Source organism: Anarhichas minor, unplaced genomic scaffold, assembly GCF_050575085.1.
Source record: "Anarhichas minor isolate MPS153535 unplaced genomic scaffold, ASM5057508v1 ptg000003l, whole genome shotgun sequence".
Lineage (NCBI taxonomy): Eukaryota > Metazoa > Chordata > Actinopteri > Perciformes > Anarhichadidae > Anarhichas > Anarhichas minor.
Genome location: NW_027466449.1, coordinates 18,285,503 through 18,311,673, shown reverse-complemented (window position 1 = coordinate 18,311,673; position 26,171 = coordinate 18,285,503). Strand labels below are relative to the sequence as shown.

General features: G+C 45.0%; 2 protein-coding genes and 1 long non-coding RNA gene across 3 annotated transcripts; 1 reads left to right on the top strand and 2 right to left on the bottom strand.

The window, feature by feature from the left end:
• Positions 1–442: 442 nt before the first annotated feature.
• Positions 443–4,680, bottom strand: LOC142959742 (uncharacterized). The gene is made up of 2 exons (XR_012956243.1): positions 4,572–4,680; positions 443–3,872 (listed from the first exon to the last, which is right to left on the bottom strand). It is a non-coding gene; the product is annotated as an uncharacterized LOC142959742 (long non-coding RNA).
• Positions 4,681–11,068: 6,388 nt separating this feature from the next.
• rnf114 (ring finger protein 114) lies at positions 11,069–16,689 on the bottom strand. The gene is made up of 6 exons (XM_076101147.1): positions 16,507–16,689; positions 15,453–15,603; positions 15,202–15,308; positions 14,208–14,322; positions 12,955–13,062; positions 11,069–12,866 (listed from the first exon to the last, which is right to left on the bottom strand). Exons 1-6 carry the CDS (start codon positions 16,644–16,646, stop codon positions 12,801–12,803), a joined length of 687 nt encoding a protein of 228 aa, XP_075957262.1. The 5' UTR covers positions 16,647–16,689; the 3' UTR covers positions 11,069–12,800.
• Positions 16,690–17,219: 530 nt separating this feature from the next.
• Positions 17,220–25,784, top strand: spata2 (spermatogenesis associated 2). The gene is made up of 3 exons (XM_076101134.1): positions 17,220–17,312; positions 18,622–19,462; positions 20,324–25,784. The coding sequence occupies exons 2-3, from the start codon at positions 19,112–19,114 to the stop codon at positions 21,656–21,658; spliced, it is 1,686 nt and encodes a 561-aa protein (XP_075957249.1). The 5' UTR covers positions 17,220–17,312; positions 18,622–19,111; the 3' UTR covers positions 21,659–25,784.
• The last annotated feature ends 387 nt before the right edge of the window (positions 25,785–26,171 follow it).

Below are 26,171 nucleotides of genomic sequence, written 5' to 3'. Positions count from 1 at the left end.
CATAAAAAAAATCCATTTTCTCTATGTTTTATTAATAAATGTAGTATAAATGAGTCTCTGAATGATGTGTGAACAAACCCCTCTGTGTGAACCTTCAGCACACAGAGAGGAATGAAAGAGTGAAGTTTGGTGAATGTAAGAGCTGCTGAAGTGGAGATTTATCATCAGAGTCTGAGAACAAACTCATTGAGAGGAAACGTCCTTTAAAGAGACGTTTAGTTCCATTACAGACATTTAGAGACTCTACAGGTGAATAGGGTCACAACATGAACTCATAGATATCACCATCAAACTTCACCACTTCATTACTCACATTAAGAGGATTATTATTTGTTTTACAAGTTTTCTGAAATGTTATGTTTAAATATGCAAATGAGGCATTATGTAAAGGTAGCTTTTGGTGAATTTAGGAGAAATCTACAGACGTAAACAGACAAAGTAGTGAAATAAAAACCTGAATGTTTATTTAAGATGTTTGCTTTCCAGAAGTCATGTTATGGAAGTAAAGTCGACAGTGTCTCACTTTTCATTGTATTTTAAAGTTATTGAAGGATCGTAAAATAAACAAATATGAACAAATATAAAGGAAAAGATAAAATATCAAATTTTAGAAGTAAACAAGAAAGCCATTAAATAAAGTAAGTGATGGAATGTGAAATATAACTAGTTACTTTCATTACATGGAGTACTGAAGACTGTTTAGGATCATAACATTAATGATAAACTTTCATATTAAATGTAATTGCCTTGTTGTAATATTTGCCTCTAATGGACTCGCACACTCTAGAATGCTGCCTTTCAAATTTATATTTCATAAACTATAAAAAGCAGTGTTGTCCTATTTTTTCTGCAGAGGTGCAGGTTTTTCCTTCGTCGTTCCCGCTCTGCCATGTTATCCGTGTGACTGATCGCGTGCATGCATGCTAAACATGTTTGACATGTACTTTTTGTTCTGCCTCATTAACGAGCGGCCCGAGTATGAAGAGATCAGATTAAAGGTAATTAAAATGACAAAAACACCACCATCGCTCCTAATGCAGCAGTAATGACGGCCTAGCATGCGTTGCCAGCCTCCCCCTCCACCTGTTTCCCCCTCTCTCTCTCTCCGGTCCTCCCTCCTCTCGTCCCCTCTCTCCCGCTCAGCTGTGGCTACAGAATCATTAACCTGGCTCTGTGTGAGCGGGATGTGCTGACAGAACACTCTGCTATTGTGCTTCCTGTCATCTTCAGGAAACCGGGGCTTCCCCCTGCTGTCGAGGTAAAGCACCGCCGGGTGACGAGCGATGCTCCTCGTTCCTCCTTTTCTTATTTTGTTCCTCTGTTTCTGTGTTTATCTCATTCTCTTTGCCTCTCTATAAAAACTGCTGACGCACAAATAAATATATATATTTTAGTAAAAATATCAAATATCTGTCCAGATTATTGGATACAGCAGAGAAACTGAGCTTAAATGACAACAAAAGTAATTATTTCTAATTTTCCTACTCTTATATGTAAATAAATGGATAATGTAATATATTACACATATGCAGAGGGCGGACAAAATAACAGGAGCACTGACAATCAAAAGCTTAATAGCAGGACTATTATACTGGATTGCATGGTGTTGTCAGGTGTTCCCGGTATTTTGACCACCCTTGTGTGTGTGTGTGTGTGTGTGTGTGTGTGTGTGTGTGTGTGTGTGTGTGTGTGTGTGTGTGTGTGTGTGTGTGTGTGTGTGTGTGTGTGTGAGTGTGTGAGTGTGTGTGCCCCGGCGTAAGTGACGGAGTGGGCATGCTCTGTCATGAGCAGCGCAGAGTTGACGCTTCCTTTTACATGGCAGCTGCAAGGCTCCAGTGATGTATCAGAGTCAGCATAAAGCATTGATCAGAACCGGGGTTAATCATTGCTCCGGGAAACCCAGAGGAGGCTGGAGGCTGCCTGGGGAGAAGTAAGCCAGGAGAGTGGGCGGCCTTCACCACAGGAGGCCCCCGGCGGCTCTGCAGTAAAGGAATGTTGTCAGGAGGACATAACTCTGTCTGTTTGTCTCACTGTCCAACTATCAGCTGTTCATAATGATATGAACGAGAGGTTCAACACAAGGTTTGCATGCTTAGATGTGTGTGTTTGTGTGTGTGTTTGCAGGGGGGGGGGGGGGGGTCTGATGGGAGCAGCAAGCGTAATCCCCTTCAATGGACGGACGTCCAAAAAAGTGGGCAATGTGAAGCCGGATCTGTGCTGTGTCCACTCAGCAGTAGCCATTCACTCCCCTGAGCTGGGAGTTAATAATTCAAAAGAGAGATGGGGAAAGAGAAGGCCTGAGTGACAACGTGAAGATCTGGAGGGGGGGGTGGGGAGACAGAGACCAGTATGGTAAAATGAAGACCACTGTCGGGAAGGAGGGATGAGAAGAACCGTGATGAAATAATAGGAGAAAGAAATATTCCAGAGGGCAACATTAACTGTGGAGAAAAGTTCACCCCCAAAAAATGTCTTCTTACTTTTAGTGCTATTACCTTATTTACATTGTAAACATGAATCTCTAGTTTCAAGTCTTCTTCAATACAGCATGATGTTCATTTATTAAATTATGGTCCATTTAGAGTCAAACAGACCATAAAGCAGGGGATGCTTTAGGGCGGGGCTACACGGTGATTGACAGGTCTCTACCATGGCGTTGTCCGGTCTGGGAGTTGTCCGTGTCTTCGTTTTAACTTTAACTCTTTTTCAGAGTGTTCATGAAAGTAAATTGCAACATTTTTGGTTGCCTAATAATGTCTTATTCAGCGTTCAGTTGTACTTAGCTCCACCCTCTTGTGTCACTTCTGGTTGCAAAAAACAAGATGGCGATGGCCAAAATGTCGAACTCGAGGCTTCAAAACCGTTGTCCACAAACCAACTGGTGACATCACGGTAACTACGTCCACTTTTAGGGTTTATGTACTTGTTTTAAAACCCAACCATGATGTTTTTCCTGAACCAAACTAAATCATTTTGTTGCCTAAAGTCACCGTGCCACCGTGCGATGGGCTAACCAGTATGTTAGAAGCCGATGTTTGACAAAGCGTTGGTTGCAAAAAAAACAACCAAGATGGCGACGACCAAAAGGCCGAACTGGAGGCTTCAAATCGTCAGTCCGCAGACCAATGGGTGACGTCACGCTGACTACGTCCACGTTGTTATTTTCAAAGTGGTGCTTAAAGTGCCAAAAAAGTACATTCAACAGCATCGTCTCTTCACAGAAATCCTGAACTTAATGTGAGCAAGCCGAGTGCCACACGGCCGATATCTCACACCCACAACTGTCTAGATTGATAAATAGCACTACAGGTAAGAGGAAGTATATTTGGGGGTGAGCTGTGCCTTTAAGAGGCATTTGTTGTCTTTTCATTTCTACGACGTATATTATGTCCATTGTAGGTTAAGAAAATATAAATACATATATTATGGAGCCGAGGGAGGAGGGGGTAAATATACTAAGGAAAAAATAAGAATTGACGTAATAAAAGATGTAAATTTACGAGAAAAAAACTTAAAATATTGTGGCAAATCTCCGAGAAACAAATTCACAAATCTGCAAGATTAAAAAATGATTAGGAGCAAATAAAACATGGTAATGTTAACGTCACACGTTGTCGCGTATTCTTAAACTGACCGAGCGACTCTTCCACCGGCAGAGAAACTCTCCCTCTGTTCATCTTTCCTCCTTCCTTTCTGTCCCTCCTCTTCTCCTCTCCACTACCCGTCCCTCTGCGATGATTCCTCGCCGTTGATCTTGTCATCACCACCATCGATGTACAGCAACAACATCAAAGTCCAGGATGCTCTCTCTCTCTCCAAGAAACCGGCACATGAGGACATATGAAGGAAACACACGTTGGACCTACACGAGCCTGCAAACACACACACACACACGCACACACACACACACACACACATGCACAGATACTTGAAGGAATGTCAGCAATGCCAGGAGGAAGGATGAGGGGCAATGTGAATACAAAGAGGTCCATCTCTCTCTCTCCGAGGAGGAAAAACAGGGCAATAAAACCGTCAAGCCAAGAATCTGCTGATGGCACAGATACATATATACGCAAGTTCAGAGAGACAAAAGAGAATCTGTCATGCAGATAAAGCCATCACTTCTCCTTTTCATCTCTGGGTTTTTTTGTCCAGAGGCGTCAGCCCCACAACCCCCTTTCACCTCTACCCTGCCCCGCCGACACTTGTCAGGCAAGAGAGTCATTAATGTTTAGCTGGGCAGTGATGGCGGCACTGACAGCACTCATCTGTCTAAGAAGACAGGATGAGAGAGAGAGAGAGAGAGAGAGAGAGAGAGATGGACGGCCCATCAAAGGATGCCACTTAGAGAGCGAAGAGGGCTGAACGGACGGCGAAGAAAAAACCCGTCTTTCTAAAGGTTACGTCACCAAGGTGGGCTAGAAAATGATGCTATTGTCATTTCCATCCTCCCCCTTCCCTTTCCAACTCTCTTATCCATCCACCTACACAGCCCCCCCCCCCCCCCCCCCCCCCGCCGCCGCCCCTCTCAACTCCCCCTCCACACTCTTGTCAGCAGTTTGATTCAATACCTGCAGGTTAGTTACTCATTGAGCTGAGGAGGCGACTGGAGCTGATGGAGGTGTATGGATGGGTGTCTATGGGCAGCCACTGGTGGTTTCGGAGGGGGGGGGGGGGGGGGGGGGGCACACTTGATTGACAGATCTGCCTGCGTCGTCCACTCCCCTCCTGTAAAGACAGAAGATACAAAGCACAGGAAGTGAAGGGAGGTAAATAGCTCTGAATATGAATGGTACACTGCAGGGGCGGTTAATAATTGGGAAGTGTTGGGACTGTTAATCTAAAGAGACATATGATGCTCGTTTCCAGGTTCAGACTTGTGTTTTTTTGGGGGTTTCTACTAGAACATGTTTACATGCTTTTATGTAAAAAAAACACTTTATTTTTCTCATACCGTCCGTCTGAATATACATATATTCAAGCTCAAGTCTGAAATGATCCGATTTGTCTGTTTAATCGGAATTACGTTACACAGACATTGTGTAAAACGGACATTGAATTGTTTTCCGTGGTCACTTGACTGGAGAAAAAAAGAAGAAGAAAGAAAATGGCGTTTGTTGAGTATAGTTTAATGGTGACGAAACACGTCAGTCGGGGCCGTAAAGTGTAGTCGCAGCTCGTCGGGAAAAGAAAGCTGACGAAGCTCCAAAGACGGCTCGCTGGCTAGTTAGCTTGTCCTTCTCGAGTGCGACGGCGAGTGAGGCGGAAGGAACGTTAGACCCAGCTAACTGCTGGACACCAGCCCACTTTGGCTCATCTTCTGTAACCAGTGTAGCATTAAAGCATGGCGCAATTAGCAAGCCAGCTAACTAGCTAACTGTCCACTATTTAGCTAGCGAACTAGCTTGCTAATTCCACCATGCTGTAATGCTACACTGGATACAGAAAATGAGCCGAACAAAGATGTCACTCATCTTTTGATAGCAATGTGTTTTCCTACGCTGTAACAGGAGTGTGTGGATGAGGTTGTTAAAGTTTACTCATTTACTCTGTATGCGTCGTAACGTTACTACTCCACTGCTCGTTTTAGTCGTTACTACAAAAACCTCACCTCAGTGAGTCCGTGACTTGCCGTAAGAAGGTTTGGTAGTTTGCCCGCTCCAACAGTCACAGCTGTACTCGTAAAAACTTCCACCGCTCTGACCGTCCTCCTACGTTGATTTGAGTGTCCGTTCTACTCCTGTTTTATTTCTGTGGTTCATATATTGTATAATTTGAACATCACAGCCGTGAGGGCTGGTTTAAAGACACAGCTTCTGAAAACGGACTGTGTATTTCTCAGTGGTTTGAGTGTTTTAATACTTTCACAGTATTTATAAAGCACTTAATGTGAAAAAAAGACATGAAAATCTCACTTTTTGAAGGGACCTTTGAAGGATCTCAAGATGTTTCCCATAAGCCAGTCACAGTAATATCACAACCGCTGTAACGACTTGCAGTACTTCAATAACGCCAATACACTGTTACTCACAAAGCTCTGTTGGTCCTCCAATGAAACACAGAAGCCATCAATCCGATCTCCTTAGAATAAACTTTCTCAAGTTTCTAATCAATTCCATCTCTGCATTTTGGGGCCACATTGTTTTCACACGCTTTATATTTACAGCTAATGACTCATTGATGTTTATCTTCCAGGTTTATTCCTGCCTGCATGTGAACATATCCACGTATCTACGGATGTGAATGAGTGTGTTTTCTCCTCCATCTTTCCAGATGCGTCACAAGTGAATGGAGAAAGGTGCTTTGACTGCCGTGACAAGTTAAGTAGAGGGAGCGGGACCATTGTCTTCCAAATCAGCTGTCAGTGTGTTTCTGCTGTCAGCAGTTTAACTCAGTACCTGCCTGGTTAATCATCGAGCTGTGAAGCCGCTGGAGGTGCACAGTCCTCCGCCACGGACCCCCGTCATCGACACAACAGGACAACATGTGATTGACAGATTAGCAAGCACCGGCGCTTTTTTTTTCTTCTAAGAAAGAGGCCGGAGAGTGGTGATTGAAGGAGACTGGAAGAGGAAGCGTGAGGTGTTTGTGTGGGGTGGAAGGAATGATGGTCCTGTGTGTGTGTGTGTGTGTGTGTGTGTGTGTGTGTGTGTGTGTGTGTGTGTGTGTGTGTGTGTGTGTGTGTGTGTGTGTGCGCGTGCTGAGGAATATGAAGATGTAACAGGGTTCTGTATGGACGGAAAGTTTTTTCGCAGTGGAAAGTGGAGTCGACAGGTAAAATTAGAGCATTTACAGGAATGTGCAGACACGAGTGTCAGCGAGAGTTAGATGGGCAGATTAAAAAATCATCAGAGTGTCTCACCAGTCAAAACACATCATGTAGGACGATACGACCAAAAAATATTTTAGAAAATCCAACATTTTAGAGATTTCAAGTCATACATTTACGAGAAAAAAACTCAGATATTCTGAGATTAGAGCCTCAAATTTACGAGAAAAAAACACATTTTAGAGTTTATAAGGTAAAACTATTTAATTAACTTTTTAATTTACGCTTTGAGCTCCACAAGACATCTCCAACACTCGGTAACTCACACCAAAACTATCCAGCTATCTAAATAGCTCTACATGTAGGAGGAAGAAAATGTGTTTAGTTACATTTTGAGGTGATTTGTCAGTTTTATTTACAGCGGTCCGATTTCCTCCCGATGGTCTGACGGAGGACGGAGGAGAGACAAATCACCAGGATTCCTTTGAAAGTGAAATTGCCTCCCCTATTGGACATAAACGTTGCTGCAACCAACAATGCTACAACGTTACAACCAACATTTGTCCCCCCCCCCCCCTGATTCCCTCATGCACGCCCGCTGAGGTTTGATTTCAAATGGAAAAATTAATGGGAGAATAATAGCCTTGGGCCTTGCTCTCTTCCACACACACACACACACACACACACATCTGAGTTGGTCTGCAGGGGCAAACGAGAGGGGGAGTCAAATTTAGATCCCTCCGCCTCACTCAGCCTGCCGTTCCATTGTGACACACACACACACACACACACACACACACACACACTAGGGACATTGCCTCCCCTTCGTTTACACCTTAGAGGGCTTAACTTTCAAATATTAGTACAGCGGCTGAGCGGATTTAAAATAAATAAATAAATAAATGAGGGAAGCAATGATTAGCAATCCTCCTGATAGTTGCACCGACGTGTTTCATATTCATTTTCACTTCCAGGAGAATATTTCTGCAGAAACAGTGATTCTGAGAACTTTCCAAGCTTTTTAGTGGGACTCTTAAAACCTGGTGTGAGGAGTTTTATTTGTAATATATATATATATATATATATATATATATATATATATATATATATATATCATATAGAGTAGCTTCAACAGGAACTCAAAGCTCCTTGCTTGGATTTACAGAACAGATTAAAAATATATATAATTTACCGTAACAAAGTACATATTATGCTTTTATAGACAGCAGTAAAGATAAACAGCAGTTCTGAGTACCGCTGGCATAATGTTGGCAGCTATTAGAGGGCACAAAATGAGATGCACACACACACGCACACGAGATGTGCAAGTTTCACTTAGCTGATAAGGGGCCAAGCTGGTTGCAGGCATTATTAAATCAAAGTTAAGTTTTGTTGCTCTTAGGCTACAGCAACACAAGCAGAATGTGTGTGTGTGTGTGTGTGTGTGTGGGGGGGGGTGGGGGGGGGGGGGTCGGTTGTTAAAGAGTTTAAAAGCGGAAGAGGAGTCGGTGTAGAACCAGTATTGATGTCGGGGAAGCCCAGCGGCGCTTTCTGTTCAAACACCGGAGAGGGCCGACCTGCGCGAGCCGGCGAGGCGCGCGGGTGGCAGGAATCCCCGCTCGCTTCCTGTTTCTCCTGACTTTGAGGAAATGTTTTTTTTTACGGTGAACGAACTCCCAGCGCTCCTGTTCACCTCACCACAGACACCTGCCTCAGCAAAACCATGAGAGGGAGAGAGTGAACTTTCCAGGCATTTTAGGAGTTTTCTATCTCTTCAGTGTATCCACCACTTTTTATTATTGCAGATGAGACTTTCACTCTTTTTATTCTTTCAGCTAAAAGCAGCAGGTGAAGGATACGAGTCAGTCGTCCTGATTCCTGACTATACAAAACACTTCTGTCTCTCTGACCGAACATTTGGGCAGAATGCAAAGTGTACTGGGTGTTAAAGAGCCTGAACCAGGAGGAAATCCATCCTTTTGAACCCGGGTCCAGAACCAAGACTGCTTCCAAACCGCATACTTTTTCTTTCTACTTCACTACAGCTGCCTTAACAAATTACGTACTTCTGCATGCAGTATGCTTTCAAATTGGGACGTACTACTTCCTCATAACACTGCTGAACTTTGACCCTCTCATCATGTCAATGGAAAGTTAATTAGGAGCCTTTTTTCCCCCGTGGACACGCAAATTAAAAGTATCCAGGTGACAACAGTCAGAGCGAGTGACGTACTTTATAATATCCAAAAAGACGACTATTGGGGAGGTGGACGGGTCCAACTAACAGTATGTTCAACCAGAAGACCAGTGTTCTGCACCGCGTTGAGGTTCTATGGTAGTAGCTTCCAAACTGTTGGTTTAGTTGTCTCAACCCAACTGTTGGTTTAGTTGTCTCAACCCAACTGTTGGTTTAGTTGTCTCAACCCAACTGTTGGTTTAGTTGTCTCAACCCAACTGTTGGTTTAGTTGTCTCAACCCAACTGTTGGTTTAGTTGTCTCAACCCAACTGTTGGTTTAGTTGTCTCAACCCAACTGTTGGTTTAGTTGTCTCAACCCAACTGTTGGTTTAGTTGTCTCAACCCAACTGTTGGTTTAGTTGTCTGAACCCAACTGTTGGTTTAGTTGTCTCAACCCAACTGTTGGTTTAGTTGTCTCAACCCAACTGTTGGTTTAGTTGTCTCAACCCAACTGTTGGTTTAGTTGTCCCAACCCAACTGTTGGTTTAGTTGTCCCAACCCAACTGTTGGTTTAGTTGTCCCAACCCAACTGTTGGTTTAGTTGTCCCAACCCAACTGTTGGTTTAGTTGTCCCAACCCAACTGTTGGTTTAGTTGTCCCAACCCAACTGTTGGTTTAGTTGTCTCAACCCAACTGTTGGTTTAGTTGTCCCAACCCAACTGTTGGTTTAGTTGTCTCAACCCAACTGTTGGTTTAGTTGTCCCAACCCAACTGTTGGTTTAGTTGCTTAAACCTAACTTTCGTCTTTAAACTAATGTCGTCCGAGGGGCATGAAAAAAACATGACAATTTGTATCCCTGTAAATGAAACCAATAGATTGTATTTCGTGACCATTTCACCAACTGCTGTGAGACTGTGTTGAGTCTTCACATACTACGTATTTGGACATACATCTTTTTCTGGCGTATTAAACAGTACGAGTATCAGAACACACAGAGGATCTTTGACAGTCAACAGAGGAGTCCTGGGCTGTTTTATTTTGAGTCCTGACTCGTGACTCAAAAGTGTTAGATTACAACGATGTTACTAAAACATCGGCTGAACTTATCGTGCGTTCGCCTTTTGAGTATTCGAACGTGGAATGACATCATCCGAGGGGGCGGTGCAGCCTCAAAGTTCGGGCGACGCAGAGTTTCAAAAGGCTTCCAGCAGGTGGATAAAAAGCAGGTTTACGAGATACAGAGAGGAAAAACAAAGCGGCTGGTGAGAGGGCGTCTCGGGTGGAGTGATGGTGCGACACACTTCTAAAAAAGAAAGAAACCGAGCCACCGTCCTCGCTCGCCCGCGGGCAACATGTAGCATTAATTGCTGCCTCCACAGGGCCTGCAGACTGCACATCTATTGCTCGCATCAAAGAAAACCACACGCTGAACTTTATGAAATTTTTATTCAATGTGTTCACTTCTCTTCCCCCCCCCCCTCTCTTTCTTCCCTTTCCTATTCCCCACCTCGGCCTCCCCCTCTCCCCCCTTTTCTTTCTTTTTTTACATCTCCGCCACCAAACAGACAAGAAAGACTTCTCTCCGCCGTGTTTTTACGGCTCCACTTCCTTCCTGCCCAGGAGCACTGGAGTATCTCGTTAGTTCTCTCACAGCTAACATCTCTCCTCCATCTGCCAGGAGCAAAACCTGATCGAGGAGGGAGGGAAGGGAGAAAGGGGGGGGTGGACTACATCAAGAAGTTTGGTGGGTGAGATTCTCCGTGGAGCTAGGTGAGTCACTGTAATATCATTTAGCTACAGTAATTACACACACAAAGGAAACGAGATGAGAGGGTTTTCTCTCCCTGTGGACAATGTACACCGAAGGGCTTAAGTTTCATCAGAAAACTCAGCACAGATATACAAGTACATGCAAAAAAAATAATAAATACACATTGCAATATCATCGTTGGTGTGATTTAGCACTGCCCTGATCTCCAACAAGAGGTTCATTTCTACTGTTCTTTTGCCCCGTGCTCGATTATTGTGACAACTGAGCAAATCCAGTTACCATTGATGCACATTGCCTTCCCTTTAACTCTCTCACACACACATATAAATCACTGCGCCTGATTTCTGGGGTTCAGGGTTTAAATAATTAAAGAGCTTTAATTTATCAGGATTTAGACCCGCTAACAGTAAGGCTGACAAGAGAGAGAGAGAATGAGAGATATATATTGAGAAAGAAAACGGTCATCATACATTGAGAAACACGTACAAAATTATTACATTTTACCGGAGAGGAAAAAACAAACAAACCGAACGTCTAGGCGGCACCAAAGACTACGTGAAAAGGCATTAAGGTTGTGCTCTGGAGCTACTTGATCGGGGTGCGTTACGTTTTATTGACCTGTTGGTGAAAAGATGCAATGCAGCCTCGCTGTGTGTGGTTGATTTGTGACAGTTACAAGTCATTGGGACACAACACTGGAGGGAAGTAAGAGACACAATCCACAGGAGTGAAAACCAACAGAAAGAAAAGAAAATCAGGCAAAGTCAAAGTGAATATTGTTGTTTCTTCACATGCTTTCTGATTATGAGGCACACACATAATATCCATGTTCACCTGTTCTCTTTACAGAACTGTCGTCAGAGATGTTCACACTACAAACGCCATCAAAACAAACGAGTTTGTTTCTTTCGTGATGAAGACAAAAAGAAAAACACGCAACAGTAATTTACATTTAAAAATCTTAAAAGTCGTGTCACACCATGACGTTATGGTTACTCATGAAACAAGTATGCATCCCCTCCACCAAACCCTTTCCGTGTGCTGAATGTGACGAACCTCCAGCTGGAGAACGACACAGTGACATGAACAGAATGCTGAATTATGTCTTTGCAACAGAGGACGACCAGAGAGCAGGTGGAGCTCTGCTGCCCCCCTCTGGCCGGAAGCATGCAGGTAAAACCTCTAAGTGACGACAAGAACAGAAAGTAAATCACAGAACGACCCACCACGACGACACACTGATGCTCTCCTACTTGCATCGTTTGGTTTTCACCCAACTGAACTATTAGCCCTATGAGGAGTTTTGGAAGTCAAGAACAAGATCTACCAGCAGGCACAGAGACGGAAGGGAGAAACGTTACAATAAAGCAAACGGCCAACAATCTGGCTTCTGTTTCACCCTCTTATTATTTATTCTTTCCAGTAGATCTCTGAGAAAACAGAATGAGCACACACTCGGCTCTCTCACACTTCACCCAGGAACAGAAAACTTAGTAAAACAACCCTCTCCACTTGTTTGAGAGTGAACATGCAGAGTCGCTCTCCAGTTATTATATATTATCATTGCGAGAACAACTCGACGAGTCCGTCGTTTAGCCACCTAGTGGTCGAACCCTCTCATTACATCAAGTATTGACGACGGGGGAGATTTAATCACAACTTTGGAAGTTTTTGGCTCTATGACGTCATAGTGTCATAAACGAACAAACAGCTGGGACGAACATAGTTTAGTAGGTATTCGACAGACTATCAAGTCTACAGACTTGATACGTTTTTTTTTGGGGGGGGGGATAAGAGAGCAGAAACACAGTATCACTCCTAAATCAGACGGTACAATATGCTTTTTTTTTTTGCTTTTTTGAAACCATATTGCAGGATTTATTTTCGGAATAATAAACCTATAGATCCGTAACGACAATAACAATTTCCCTGTGAAGCTGGTTACCCATAGCGGTACAGTACCACCATCCTCCTGACGGATGAATGGTGTTACAGTGCGTCTTCTTCGGAAGACTTCACGTCTCCCCGTCACTTCACTTCACTTCGGTGGATTCCCTCCTCTTCCGGATTGTTCTTCGCACGTCAGTTGTCCAAGAGGGAGCGCTGTAGAGCCTCCTGGATCATCGTGTGCTCGTCTGTGGAGTAATCCTGCACAGAGAAAATAGAGCCAATATAGAAGCGAACTGATCATTACTAACGTAAAACAGGTGTGTGCGTTTTCGGGGCTTCGACTTACAACAAAGGTGTCGTAGGAGAATGTGTGTCTGATCTTCAGGTGCTGGAAAAAGTCTGCACTCCTGTAGGTCGGGTCCCCCCAAGGCATCGAGGCACAGATGGGACACACCTGGACGGGCGCAGAGTGAAAAGTGACAATGAGTCTGTGAACAGAGGAAATCTGAGCCATGGCCAGATTCACATCCGGCCCTCACACCCTCTCCCCGCCCACTTCCAATCCGTTTGTGCGTCCGCCACGTTAAGAGGCCGTTCACACGCCGCAACAAAGAGACGCTGCGTCCAAAGATTTTAAACGTTGGCGAGAAACAACCAATCACAGCCGGCAGATGAATATCAGTGGACAGTAAATAAGGACTGCGTGGAGCTGTGCGACCCGTCCCACGGACTGTGTCGAGTCCAAAGGCGTCACAGCATCCGGTTGAAAGGTCAGGCTCACTGCTATAGTACCACAGCATCATCATCATCATCATCATCGCAGTGTGCAACCTCCCAAGCGCCTCGGATGAAAGGATGAAACTTGTGAAAAGCCCCTTAGTGCCAATAACCGTGACGTGATTTATAAAACCCAACAGTGACTCCACTAGCTGAGCTTACTGACACGGTACAGTAGAGCTGCATGATTACAGCCAGAAAGATGATTCATCAAGATTATCCAGCGAGTTTATGGACAAAAGAAATCTACATAAACAGCTCTCTGCATTCACTGATGTGGTGTTAAACTCCTGCTAATGTACAAATAAGAGTTAAAACTACAACATCCACGTCTGTCCATAATGTCAACACTTCTCAATTTCTTCTCCCATTAGACATTTGTGTGAAATTGCCATAATTAGCTTATGAATTATTGATTTATGGGCCAAAAATCATTTTTTGTAAAGTCATAGGGAGCTCAGTTCACCAAATTCTGACCGTTCTTCAAATTTGTATCCAGCTTTGATGTTAGTTGAGTTAAAGCTTCATTTGATACGCAGCAGAGTTCCCATTTTAAAAGCCGTTATCAGTCGATCATGTTCTTTTGACAAAGATAAAATCTTAAACCACGATTAATATTTACTGCGCAGCCCGGACGCACAACGCCGCTTTGTGTTCGTCACGTGAGACGCTCCGCACGGATGTAAACAACAACAAAACATTCACGAGATGGACGTTTAATATCTTCACGTAAATACTTTGCTTCATGCAGCAGTGAGTGCGACACAAACAGACGGAGGAAGATGGGATCGGGGACATTGTTTTTGTTCTTTTAATTCCTACCACTTGTCGTGCATCACGAGCATGCTGGGAAGTGCAGTGTTCGACCAGGCCGTCCTGGTCCAGGTTCTGGCAGTTGCAGTACGGGCAGGTGAAGGTGAAGCGATTTGGTACTGGACTGTGGGAAAGAAACAGACGACAACAACATGTTAACGAGATTCCTTTCTCTTTGATATCGATATCATATTGACATCTGTTCAACTGGCCACTACTTTGATTAGTCGTCATATCCGCGTTACAAATGACTGTTTCTCAAACTTCTCTTGTTTGTAATCGTCTCTAAAAAGCTGAAATGTCACCATAGAAACAGCAGTTCCACTTCTTAGAACCCGAGTCTCTTTGTTTTTGTAGTTTTCGGCAAATTTAACGACAGGAATTGTAAGAGTCTAAAACATTGATGCTTCATCAGCGTACATGCAGGTGTGCGCGGTTCCTTTAGAACGTTGTCTTCTTACTCCTGCTGAACAAAACATGTCAGCGTCATAAAAAGGATTGTTGTTGTCTTTTGGATTCTTCACACTTCATTTGTTTGTACGTCCTCTGGTGTTTCAGAGAATAATGCAGCGCATAGAGTATAAACTCCTCCGTTACCGCTCGGAGGCTCGAGTTACGGCTACAAGAACAAAGAAAGCTTAATAAAGCAATCGTTAAAAGATTTTCCCACAAAGATCCTTTACTACTACTTTCTCATGTGTTTCACCCTGCAGGTCGAATGATCTGTTCACAAAGAATGTGGGATATACTAACCCTAACCCAATCAACCGAGTGATGCAGATGGTTTAAACAGAGCGCACCGACTTCTTGTTGTTGCTCACAGAACCGGTTTAAGGCCACATCAGACTGGATTGTTCAGTATTCTTCAAGGAGTTCGTGCACACAAAACAATGCTTCTTTCATGGATGCGTTGCACTCATGCAGGACTGCAAAACCTCTCTCTACTGCTCAGCTACAGAGTTAACTCTTGAGTGTTTATCATGTAGGTGACATTGAGTTTCACCTGATGATGGCGGGCTGGCTCTGGGCAGTGGTCCTCACTCCCTCCTCGATGTATTCCTGGAATTTTGAGCAGGCAGCTGTGTGGCCTCTCATCTGAGAAAGACGGACCTAAATAGCGAGAGAACGCAATTTAAAACACTGCAACCGTCTCAAATGTAGTTATGATGACGCTACAGCGATCCGTCTAACCACCCCCCCCCTGCATGTTATCCAAATCAGCAGAGGCCATTTTTCAGACGCCACAGCCCCTACCTGTGTTCCACATCCTTTGCAAGCGGCCACAGACGATTGGATCTTGAGCTCCAGCTCCGCAGCTTTAGTCCAGGTGCCCAGGCCGGCCCGACACACGGCGCAGACGGGCTTCTGTGGACGCAAACACTCCTGCAAACAACTGAGGCAGAACCTGGGAAAGAGATGGGAGAAGAAGAAATATTAATGATAATAACTTTATTCATATAGCACCTTTAAAAACAGAGTTTACAAAGTGCTTTGACAGACAAAGCAGCAAATGCTGCAAGACAATAATAACAACAACAGAAAGATTAGCGAGACAGTCGATAGGATGAATACAAACAAAGAAAATAAAAGAAACTGATCAATTTTAATCAGAATTTAATAAAAACGGCTTATCGCCAAGTACGTAACATGTACAAGGGATTTGGCTTGGTGTCGCAATAGTAAAAGAGATCATTTAAAAAATAGAAAATATGAAAAAATGAAAAATAAATATGATAAACAAACAAATAAAGATGTTATAACAAGTATAATTTGATATAAAACAATATATAATGTGTCCTCTGGTGACCAGGAGGAAAGAAAAATCTGTTTACAAAGTATTCTTACTAATAAACTGTATATTAAAATATAAAAACTGGTGCTGTCATTCTCTGGAAGATCCCGGTAAAGCTTCCTGCAAATCCGATGGAAAGTCCCCCCTCGGGAGGGCGCTGGGACTTGTAGTCCTTCAAAGCGGGTTGATGAGTCCAAGCTACGGCTGTCTGAACTACAACTCCCAGGTGAGGCCGCCTCTTTGATGTAAACAAAACTGAAACTGATTTTAGCAAGCTGACATTGGGTTTTCTTAACCAAATATCCAAAATAGAAATACGGGGTCACAACAATAACAACAACAGGCTCGCGCGTGGTCGATATTTTTGCGACTCTGACGTCACGACACGTTAAAATAACGATCCTTTCTCTCCCTCCTCCTCCCCCATTATTTGTCCCACGGAACTATCAGAGAGAGGTGGGTTAAAGGAGGTTTTTGGACGGTTGATGTAAAATAAAATGGCAGAAATACACTCACGTGTGGCTGCATTGGGTCGTCACGGGACTGTCGAAGATCTCGAGACAAACCGGACAGACGAACTCCGACATGTCGCCGGTGGTCCCGTCGGAGACGTTTTTCTTGTGCTGTGCTGCACTAAACCCTCCGAGCGTCGCCATTTCTTTTTCTTCGCTGAGACAGTTCACCCCCCTCTCACCCCCACTCCTCCTCTTCTTCTTCTACTTCTTTCAGTTTATTGGCGGACTACAAACCAACGTTTAAGGCGCATTACCGCCACCTATTGGACCAGAGTGTGTAACACATCATGACTTTATGACAGTTATCGTTTAAACACAATAATGTTATTTATAAATAAAAAAACTAAAAACATCTCTCTCTCTCTGTCTCTCAATTTCTGTCTCTCTCTCTCTTTTCGTCTCTCTCTCTGTCTCTCTTCCTCTCTGTCTGTCTGTTTCTCTCTCTTTCTGTCTCTGTTCTCGATTAATATACAAAATATTTGTCAATTTCAAGGTGATATTTTTGAGATATTCATAATAATGAGTTGGAATTGGAGAATGTTTGACATTATTGCTTTATTTATTTTAGCATAAATAAACACAATATCGACATTTTAAATAAATAGTTTTATTTTCCTGTATATTCAGCGGATGTAGTTTGGCAGCTGGTCTCTGTAGCCCCTCCCCCTTTTTAGCTCAAACAGCACGTGGGTCCTCCGCTGCTGACGAGAACTGTCAGAACTGGCGGCGCATGCGCGTTGGGATGATGGGAATTTCCAACAGCTGAGGAGGAGGCGTAGCTAGCCACACGGCTAGCACTCGTTAAAGGTAAAATGTGTTCGTGGTGGCTTTAAGAAAAGCGGTGTGGTATTTTAGCTTAAGCTCAAAAGTACACTTGTTCGCACAAGAGTCACGTCACAGTGACGGTACATGTTTAAATAATTTACTTAAAAATTGTTTCTATCCAACGATGGACCGCCCTGCTAGCTAAGCTAAAGCAATTGTTTAGCTAGCCAGCTGCGCTGCTGAAATGGGCGTTCACTGCCAGAATAATCGTTTTTTTTTTGTGGGTTTGAGATTCCTGAAGAATTAACGTACACGCTCGTCCTCCGGGCGTCTACCTTTATTATCATCATCACTGGTCGTGACGGAGCGACTCTGTTGCTGTGTGATGCGCATTAGTAACGCATGCTGGATGTGTTAGCCAAGGCATGTTGCGTGCTAGCTCGCTAACTGTTAGACGGATGCCCGTTAAGGTTGATGTGTGTAGGTAGGTTTGTTAGGTAAAATAAGATAATCCTTTATTAGTCCCGCAGTGGGGAAAGGTAGGTTGGTTTGAGGTAGGTAGGTCAACTTACATAACGTTATATATCAACATCCGTATGCCTAATATAGCGCTCTTAATTTGAGCTAACTATGCTAGGTGCAGGCTATCATGGGTTTTTAAATGTATTTATTGGTTTATTTGATAAGGGACAGTGCACATTAATAATAACATTGCTGTAAATGCGCCAGAGGTATTAGACAAGAGGCTGTTTTTCATCTGCAGTCCCAAGAGGCAGATGTTACACAGTAAACCTATAAAAACAGAATATAAGATTAAATTTACAAAGTTATGCAATATTGACCCTTTTACAATGTGTGCAGAAAGAAGTGATACTATTAATATAAGTAGTATCATCATTCAGGAGACTCTTATACTACATTGTCATGTGTTTACACATGTTTGTACTGCTGGCTCACATATCCACTGGCAAGACAACATAGTGTCTGTCAACAGTGAGCCCTGATGTACACTGCAGTTCCTCTAGTATTTTACTATGTTGTGTACATCGTGATGATAATCTATCAGTCCAACCTATTGGCTATACGACAGACATATAAAAATACCTGCACGGTGCATCCATCAGAGCACATACTGTTTCTCAAAATAGTGATGCGCACACACACACACACACACACACCTCATGTTTGAGCCATTAGAGAACAGAGAATACTCTGGATGATCATTATTACAAATGCTCTTTCCTTTGGACCGATTTAACACAGACTGAGTTAGTAGAAAGATATGTTTCCTTCTGTGTGCATCAGGAATGAGAGATTTCCATTTTCATAAAGCTCTCCTGTGTCTCTACAGCTTGGAGCCGGCTCAGAAGAATCCCACGATCACGAATGTGGCTCCACGATGAGTGACCTTGAGCTCTGCAGACGCTGAAACCGAGGACTGGAATAGATGCAGCGCTGCGTTAACAGAGCGTGAAGCTACAGCTCCTCCTGACCTCATCGTGCACGACATAGGCCCGTGTGTCCTGGAATGTGTCGGGCTTTGAGCCGATGCCAGAGATGCCCGTAAGAAGGCGTCCCTACAGGCTGCAGCCTAGCTACGCCAACTGAAAGCACCACAACAACTGCATCTGTTGTTTGCTGCTGATTGGATGCAAAATCTCACTCCTCTTCCACCTCTCCAAAACATTATTAACGTCGAGCGTGTGCCAAAGCGTTCGCAGTGAATCATGATGACCAAAACATGGTGCTTGAATGTGGCACCCTGGTGCAGAGTATGCTAAGAGGGGTGAGGCTCTCTCAGAAAAGTAGCCGAAGGGCCGACTGACAGTCCGCTGCCGACAATGGATGCCAAGTTAAAAGAGGACCTGTTTCGAAGGTATGTGACGCTGCTGGAGAGGCGTCTGGAGGGTGGAGGGGAGTACACGGGGGTTGGAAGTGCACCAGAGGGGGACAGAGGGAGGCACAAGGACAGCGAGGCGCTGCTCTCCACTGCGACGGCTCTGCTGGGGGCCTACCAGCCGGACCCGGGACAGCGCTTCCGGATGGTGCGTTACTATGAAGTGGTGGAGAATTCCCTCCGCTGTCAGAGAGGGGGCAACATCAGGAGCCTGGAGAGAGCCTTCCACACGCTGGAGACCATATGCACCAACCTCCTGCTCTTCCCCTGGAAGAAGGAGTTCAGATGTATCAAGGTGAGTTGAGTTTCTCCTATTATTCTCACTTAAAGATGAAAACAAATACTCAGAAACATGTCAACGTTCTTGGAGTTTGTAGATTTCCATATCATTGTATGAAAAGACCCAAAATACAGACAATTCAAGTGAACACCTGAAATACGGCCCCTTGCAAAGGAATGCAATATAATTTATTCATCTGATTTAATTTGTAAGAGTTTAAAGTGCATCTTTTAGATTTGAATAAAACTAGTGCAGAAAGAGAGATGCAGATGATCCCACTGGGAGTTATCACTTCAAGGGTCCATCTGGTGGTCTCCACACTAGTCTGTGCAAACATTTCTATTTCATACTATGTGGAAACAAGATCTAGAACACATCTTCCCTAAAGAGTCTCCGTTGTAGAAGCTGTGCCACTGGTCGCAGAGACGGCAGTGATCCATATACAGAGGCTGCCTTTGTTCAGATACAATGTCGGCGCTTTGTCTCCAAAGTGTGCCCTGTACTTTATTAACTGCTATAAAGAATACACTAACATTGACGTCTGACAACAGAAGTTGCATCTTACAACATACAAATACTCCTTTTAGTTCTCCAAGTTAGCATGTAGTTCGTTAGTGTTCATTGTCTAAAGCCTCGTACAGTATTTATATGTGAACCAAAAGTTGAAACATAGGATTGGAACCGGCATTACTTTCTTTTTAATCTGTATGTGAGGTGATTTTTTCAAAAGCTCTTGAATGTTTACATTTGTGCTTTTGGTTAAAGACAATCGCAAAACCAACTTATACTTTGAGTTATTTGAATATGATATCAAAGGAATAGCTTCATTGTGTGTATTCACTGACGGTAATGCTAATTAACCCATTTCTCTTTTAGACCTTCACCGGCCCATATGTGTACCATCTGCAGTCCGCCATTTCTGATGCCGAACTCCGAACTCTAATGCGCACCATCGGCTACACCTGTGACCACGATTCGCAGTTCCACTTGCAGGAGCACCCGGGAGGCGCGAATCATCTCCGGCAGCTGGCGTTCGAGCTCTTCCTGGCCCAGGCAGAGTGTCGTCTCCTGGGGGAGGTCGTGGCTCTGGCCCGCGGTTCGGCCTCGGAGCTGGAGGCCCTGGAACTCCGCAGAGGCTGCAGAGACGACGCGGCCGGCTGCGCCGAGGCGCTCCGCAGACGCGACAGCCTCGGGGCGGACATGGCTCGGCTGTCCGTGCGGCCGCTGGACATCGAGAGGCCTCACGCCCACCACCTGAGGCGAGGCAGCCGACCGTCTAAGTCCGTGGACGTCACAGATGGGGCCGGCCACTGGCACGCGGCAGTGAGCAAGCCCGTCCTGAAGGCCTCGCTGAGTCTGAGGAAGGAAACTCTGTTTGTGGATGCAGAGGAGGACATGAAGGATGAGATCATCAGGCCCTGCACCTCGGCGTCCCTCTTCTCCGTGGCTGCTCCGCCTTCCTACAGCCCCGTTGCGGATTTCTTCCCAATCCAGTCGCCTCCCCCGGCGGATGCTTACACATCCTACCACCTGTCGTCTTTGGATGAGATCGACTTGTACACAGAACGGGGTGTCGGGACGGGGGGAAGGCAGACCCCCTCTCGGCCTCCGTCCAGAGAGCCCCGGGATGTGCGGGACGCGTGGCTGCTCAAAGCTCACGGCAGTGTGAAGTGTCAGGGCTGTGGGCTGGGCTGCTCCTCCATGGCCTCCTGCCAGAGGTGTGACATGATCCTCTGTGCTTCCTGTCACGACGTGGACCCCTCCCCTTGCTGTGGCCTGCAGGACTACCACCCCAAATCCCCGCGGCCCCTGGACGGGTACATCCCCGTCAAGGAAAAGCTCTCCGTCTACTCCAACACTCACTCCCACCCGCACCCGCTCACGCTGACCCACTCGCACTCTCACCCTCACCCCCAGATGGTGGAGAAGCCCCTCATGTCCGCGAAGCTGTTCGCGAGCAAGTCCGTCGCCCTCACGACGCCGAAGGGCGGCGGCGGCGAGCGGCTGAGCATGGGCGGGTCGCGGTGCGGCTTTTGCAACAAGCCGGGGGCGTCGCACACCTGCGTCAACTGCTCCAAGGTGTCATGTGACTCGTGCATGGGCTTGTACGCCAAGGATATTTGCACGCGGAAGAACCCCCAGCACAGCTTTGTGCCCAACCATCAGCTCAACTTCAAATCCGGCACCATATCTCACCTGGTGTACCGATGAGTCAGGGCGACGAATATTTGTTTCTCCCCTCTCGTCCCCGTCCCCCCCCCCGCGCTGCGTAGTCTCGCACTATTGCTTCAGCTCTGTTGCCGTTTAAAACAGCTCATTCGCTACCCCCCCCCCCCCCCCCCCCCCGTTATCTGACGGTCGTTTTGCTCTCTAACCCCGAACTCTGTACATTGTCCCTCGCCGTCGGCGGGGCCCTGGAATGCACATCATGCCACAGAGAGTCATATCGCCCGCCCATCTCTCTGCCTTGTACAAGTTCAGGCCTTTTTAATCTCTTGCTTCTTCCTTTTTCCTCGCTACCTGCTCTTGAGTAGTCATGTGATGTTGTAGTGCTTCCCCACTTCCTCGAATTGTGTCCTCCTCAAAAAGGGAAAACTGGAGAAAAGGGAGTTTTAATTCCTTCTCATTCTGAATGAATTCAGTCCAAATGAACATGTGTGTATATATATATATATATATATATACTTTGCCTAACTTCTCAGCTAAAAATTCCTCTATATATAATATATATATATACTGTGTGTGTGTGTGTGTGTGTGTGTGTGTGTGTGTGTGTGTGTGTGTGTGTGTGTGTGTGTGTGTGTGTGTGTGTGTGTGTGTGTGTGTGTGTGTGTGGAAAAGACCCCTAGCTTGCATTGTGACACAGGAGGTCTTTTTAAACTTGAAAAACAATAGGGGAAAAAACAGAAAACATACACTGGAAGTCAATAAGTCAATAGTATATATTTTTAATCTCTATTCTCTAGAACAATGTGAGACTGTTAAATGGGCATGAGGTCTGGCATTGGGACTTTCTTTGTGGGGGGGTTGTAAACTTGTGTCTGTGGGGTGGGAGACGTATTGAGGTCAGATGCCATATATTCTATTTAAAATGATTATGCCTTGTAAAATAACCCTCGATGGTTTCTGGTCATGTGACTGAGGTTTAAATGCTGCTGATGACTTGAGACGTGGGAGATGTGTGGCGGTGACTTCTGTCTGGTAAATAGCCTGTTTAGCTGTGTCGGTCCCGAGCCCCCCCCCCCCCACACACACACACTCCTCCCCCCCCATTCCTCTTCATTACACTCCTTCAGCTGCCATGGTCCATGTAGTGCCCCCCCCCCCCCCCCTCACGCTGGGACACAAATCATGTGATCTCTGGGGGTGTGTGAGCCGGTTTCAGACGGCACGACAGCGAACGCTCGACACGGTTTCTGTCTACCTCAAATGTCCTCGGCTTGTATTCACCCTGTGTGATAGTGTGCTTTCTAACCAGCCCGTCTGGGGTCTTCTTAGCCGGATACAGAACGTCTCCTCGTAGAATCAGCTGGTTTAATCACGTTTACAGGTCTGCGTTGTTGGCGTGTGCACGGGGAGTGGACACAAAAAACATGAAAATCTGAAATATAATGCAATTCAACACAATAGTCCCGCAACAAGTAGGTCCACCGTAAAAGCTCAAACTGTTGAAACGGTCAGAAAGGTGCTGAGTGAAGTTTTGTTTGTACTCGCGCGGTGCCGTAGCGTGAGCCTCAGAGCATGAACGGAGGCGTTGATCCTCTGGTGTTTCAGAGAATAATGCAACAAACAGCACATAGAGGGCGAACAAACAAAAATAACTGTGAGGAATCAAAAAGACAACGAGTAACTCAGAGACATGAACATAGACTGTAGGTCTAAAACACCATAAACCTCCACTATGACCAGGAGGGAATGTAATTATCTGTAAACTCATGTCTCATATTCATTCACTACTTTATTACCTTTATAGAAACCCTGTAAAGAAACAAGTTAAGTATTAAATGTATTATGAAGAAACAGAGGTTTAATATCCTGTAAACAGTTTGATTTGGCTGCAAAATATTTACTCAAATGTAGATTGTCAGACCTCGTGTTTCTAAAGCATTTAAAAATGAACTGGCCTTCTCTGTATAACCCTTAAACGTGTAAATAATGCTTTTATCAGTGAACTATCTGACGGTCACGTGATCGCGCCAAGTTGCATAACTTCTGAGATCACCGGCTGTGATCACGTCATTTTCGCGGCGGCTTCCCTGCGGCGAGTATAAACTACGTTTGTCGTGTTCTGGATTACATTGAACTACAAGTTGTTATTCCCCAGAGACAAAAGACAGAAACTGGATCATGCATGAATGAGGTTGCTTCTCACAGTATCTGCTTCTCCTTCACTTCATGAAATCCCTGCAGCACCTGAAGGCAGCACGACACACATGTTTGACATGTTGACAGAGAGTTGACTGAGTTTACCTTCATTAGAAATGACCTGAGGACGACACCAGGCTGCTACAACCATACACACCTCTACTCCTATTATTATAACTCCATGTTCTGCTCGTCTACGAAGGAGACGTGAGCCTACCGCGCCTAAAATTCCAACTGAGGCACGGCGCCCCGGTAGAACCGGACCTGCACGGTCACACATGCACCCGGGGCGATAGTCGCCTGAACGTTAAACCAAAAGCTACGACTGGATTTAGACCGACCTGCGTTGACGTCGGCGTGACATCAGCTCACCTGGCACAAGAATCAAATCTTCTGCTACCGTCGCATTAGCTGGATTAATAGCTGTAATACAACACTACTCGTTACCGGGGAAAGTACTCATTCTGCAGTACTGTGTTACCGAGTATCACCACCGACTACGAGCTCTAAAATGACGACATTTTTTCCGACATAGTTAATAACGTAACATTTTAGCTTCGCAGAAGATGGAATTCGTCACATGGTTTTTGCACTGTATTATTATTATTACAGGAGTTCATGTTGTTGTCTGCTTGGCTGTACGTGTCGCATTGTTTTTATTCTGCACAGCACCTCTCTAAGATTTTTGGGGTGATTTGGAGCATGAGGTTAGCCGGAGTTTCCTCCGGCGATCTGCTGCGGACATTTCATCAAACACGGGAAAGAACTCTGCTGACAGTCTGTAAAGTGTACGTCATGAATCCAGACGGTACCGTTCAGTGATCGGGCTTTGATTCACCGTGTTAGAGGATGGCTAACGCTGTGTTTCTGCGGTTGCTGAGTCACCAAGGGCTGATTTTACATTTCATTTAAGAGACTGGGTTATTTTGACAGGCCGTTTGGGCGACCTCAGCCTCAGTGTTCTGTCAGGAATAGCCTCTAAATGCCTTACGCTCGTTCAGCCGTCTGTCCTGTGTTTAGAGTTGTCATCGTTGCCATTGTTTTTGTTTTACCGGCAACATTGACACGGTTTTGCACCGCTACATGCTACAGCTTAAAGGAACTCAAACACACACACGTATGCATCAACCAGCCCAAAGGTGTGAAGGCGGAGCAGATTGAACCAATATTAACAATGAATAATATGTGCTTTAAGGGGTTGCTGTCTGTAACAATAACCGTGTTTTCCTGCAATGATTTTTTTGTTTTGCGTACAGATATGACCTAAAAAAAGAAGTTGCGACTTCTGTTCATTCCTTCCCTTTTAAAACTGAGTTTAGTGTCTTTTATGGTGTGAAACACAAAGAAGGGAGCGTTTGATACGTTCACCTGTGGCTCAGAGATGTGGTGTATCACGAAGTCTGGAGTGACCGTTTGTCTTTTGTTTGAAATACTTATCAAAGACGTGTTTTCGAGTCGGTTCATGCGCAAATCATACCAGCAACAAAGACGACTTTCACAAGTATTGAGCCATGTTGGAAGAGTGATCGTACTGCCAAATGAAGAACAAACACCTTATTAGAGTAGAACCCCCCCCCCCCCCCCCTTAAAAAACCCCGTTGCTCGCCCGGATGTACAGTCAATGTGACGTAAATCTGTGTTTTTTGTTGCTGTAGATGTTGACCTTTTTAAGAAAGCTTAGAAGAAGAACACCGACGCCTACCGGGACTCTGATCGGTCTGTAGGTCGCTACAAAAAGGGCTAAACAGTCTTCAGGACTGCTGCTAACAGTTTGGGTGAACATCTGATGATGTGGAGCTCACTTTACCTCCATCGGTGGGGGGCGGGGGGTATTACTGACGTTTGGGGGGGGGGGCTAAAGAGCTATTTTCATTCAGAGTCATGGAATGCATTGAGCCATCTGAGCACGGTTGTTTGAACTCACTCATTGTGGAAGTCAGTACTCCCTCAGCATGCTCTGTACTGTACCAGCCCCCCCCCCCCAGACCCATACCTCTTTCTGCCTCACCCCTACATGACCCCCCCCCCCCCTCCTCCTCCTTTCTCCCACCTCCCTCTATCCACTGTGGCACTGAGGATCATTGCACAATATGAAGGAGTCTGGACCTTAAGATCAAAATGTGGGCATAAATGGGGGGGGGGGGGGGGGTGGAAATGGAAAATAGCCAAAATCGTTAATTGGTGAAAAAAATATATATAAATATATATATATTGAAACGTAAATGAGATTTTATAAAATAATTTAAAGAATAAAATTCTGAAAAAAACATGTTTTTCGCCTTTGAGTTTTTTGGTGATTTGAAACTTTATATTTATCATTATTGTCTGTTTTTGAACCAGCTACAGGTACTTTAAAAAC

Bases quoted from the DNA above. Each gene is read 5' to 3' on its own strand.
- rnf114 (XM_076101147.1), bottom strand. From the start codon at position 16,646: ATGGCGACGCTCGGAGGGTTTAGTGCAGCACAGCACAAGAAAAACGTC. The intron at 15,604-16,506 runs GTGAGTGTATTT...TCTCTTTCCCAG, and splicing joins ACGACCCAATGCAGCCACAC to GTTCTGCCTCAGTTGTTTGC. The intron at 14,323-15,201 runs GTGAAACTCAAT...TCTTTCCCACAG, and splicing joins AGCCAGCCCGCCATCATCAG to TCCAGTACCAAATCGCTTCA.
- spata2 (XM_076101134.1), top strand. From the start codon at position 19,112: ATGGATGCCAAGTTAAAAGAGGACCTGTTTCGAAGGTATGTGACGCTG. The intron at 19,463-20,323 runs GTGAGTTGAGTT...TTTCTCTTTTAG, and splicing joins AGGAGTTCAGATGTATCAAG to ACCTTCACCGGCCCATATGT.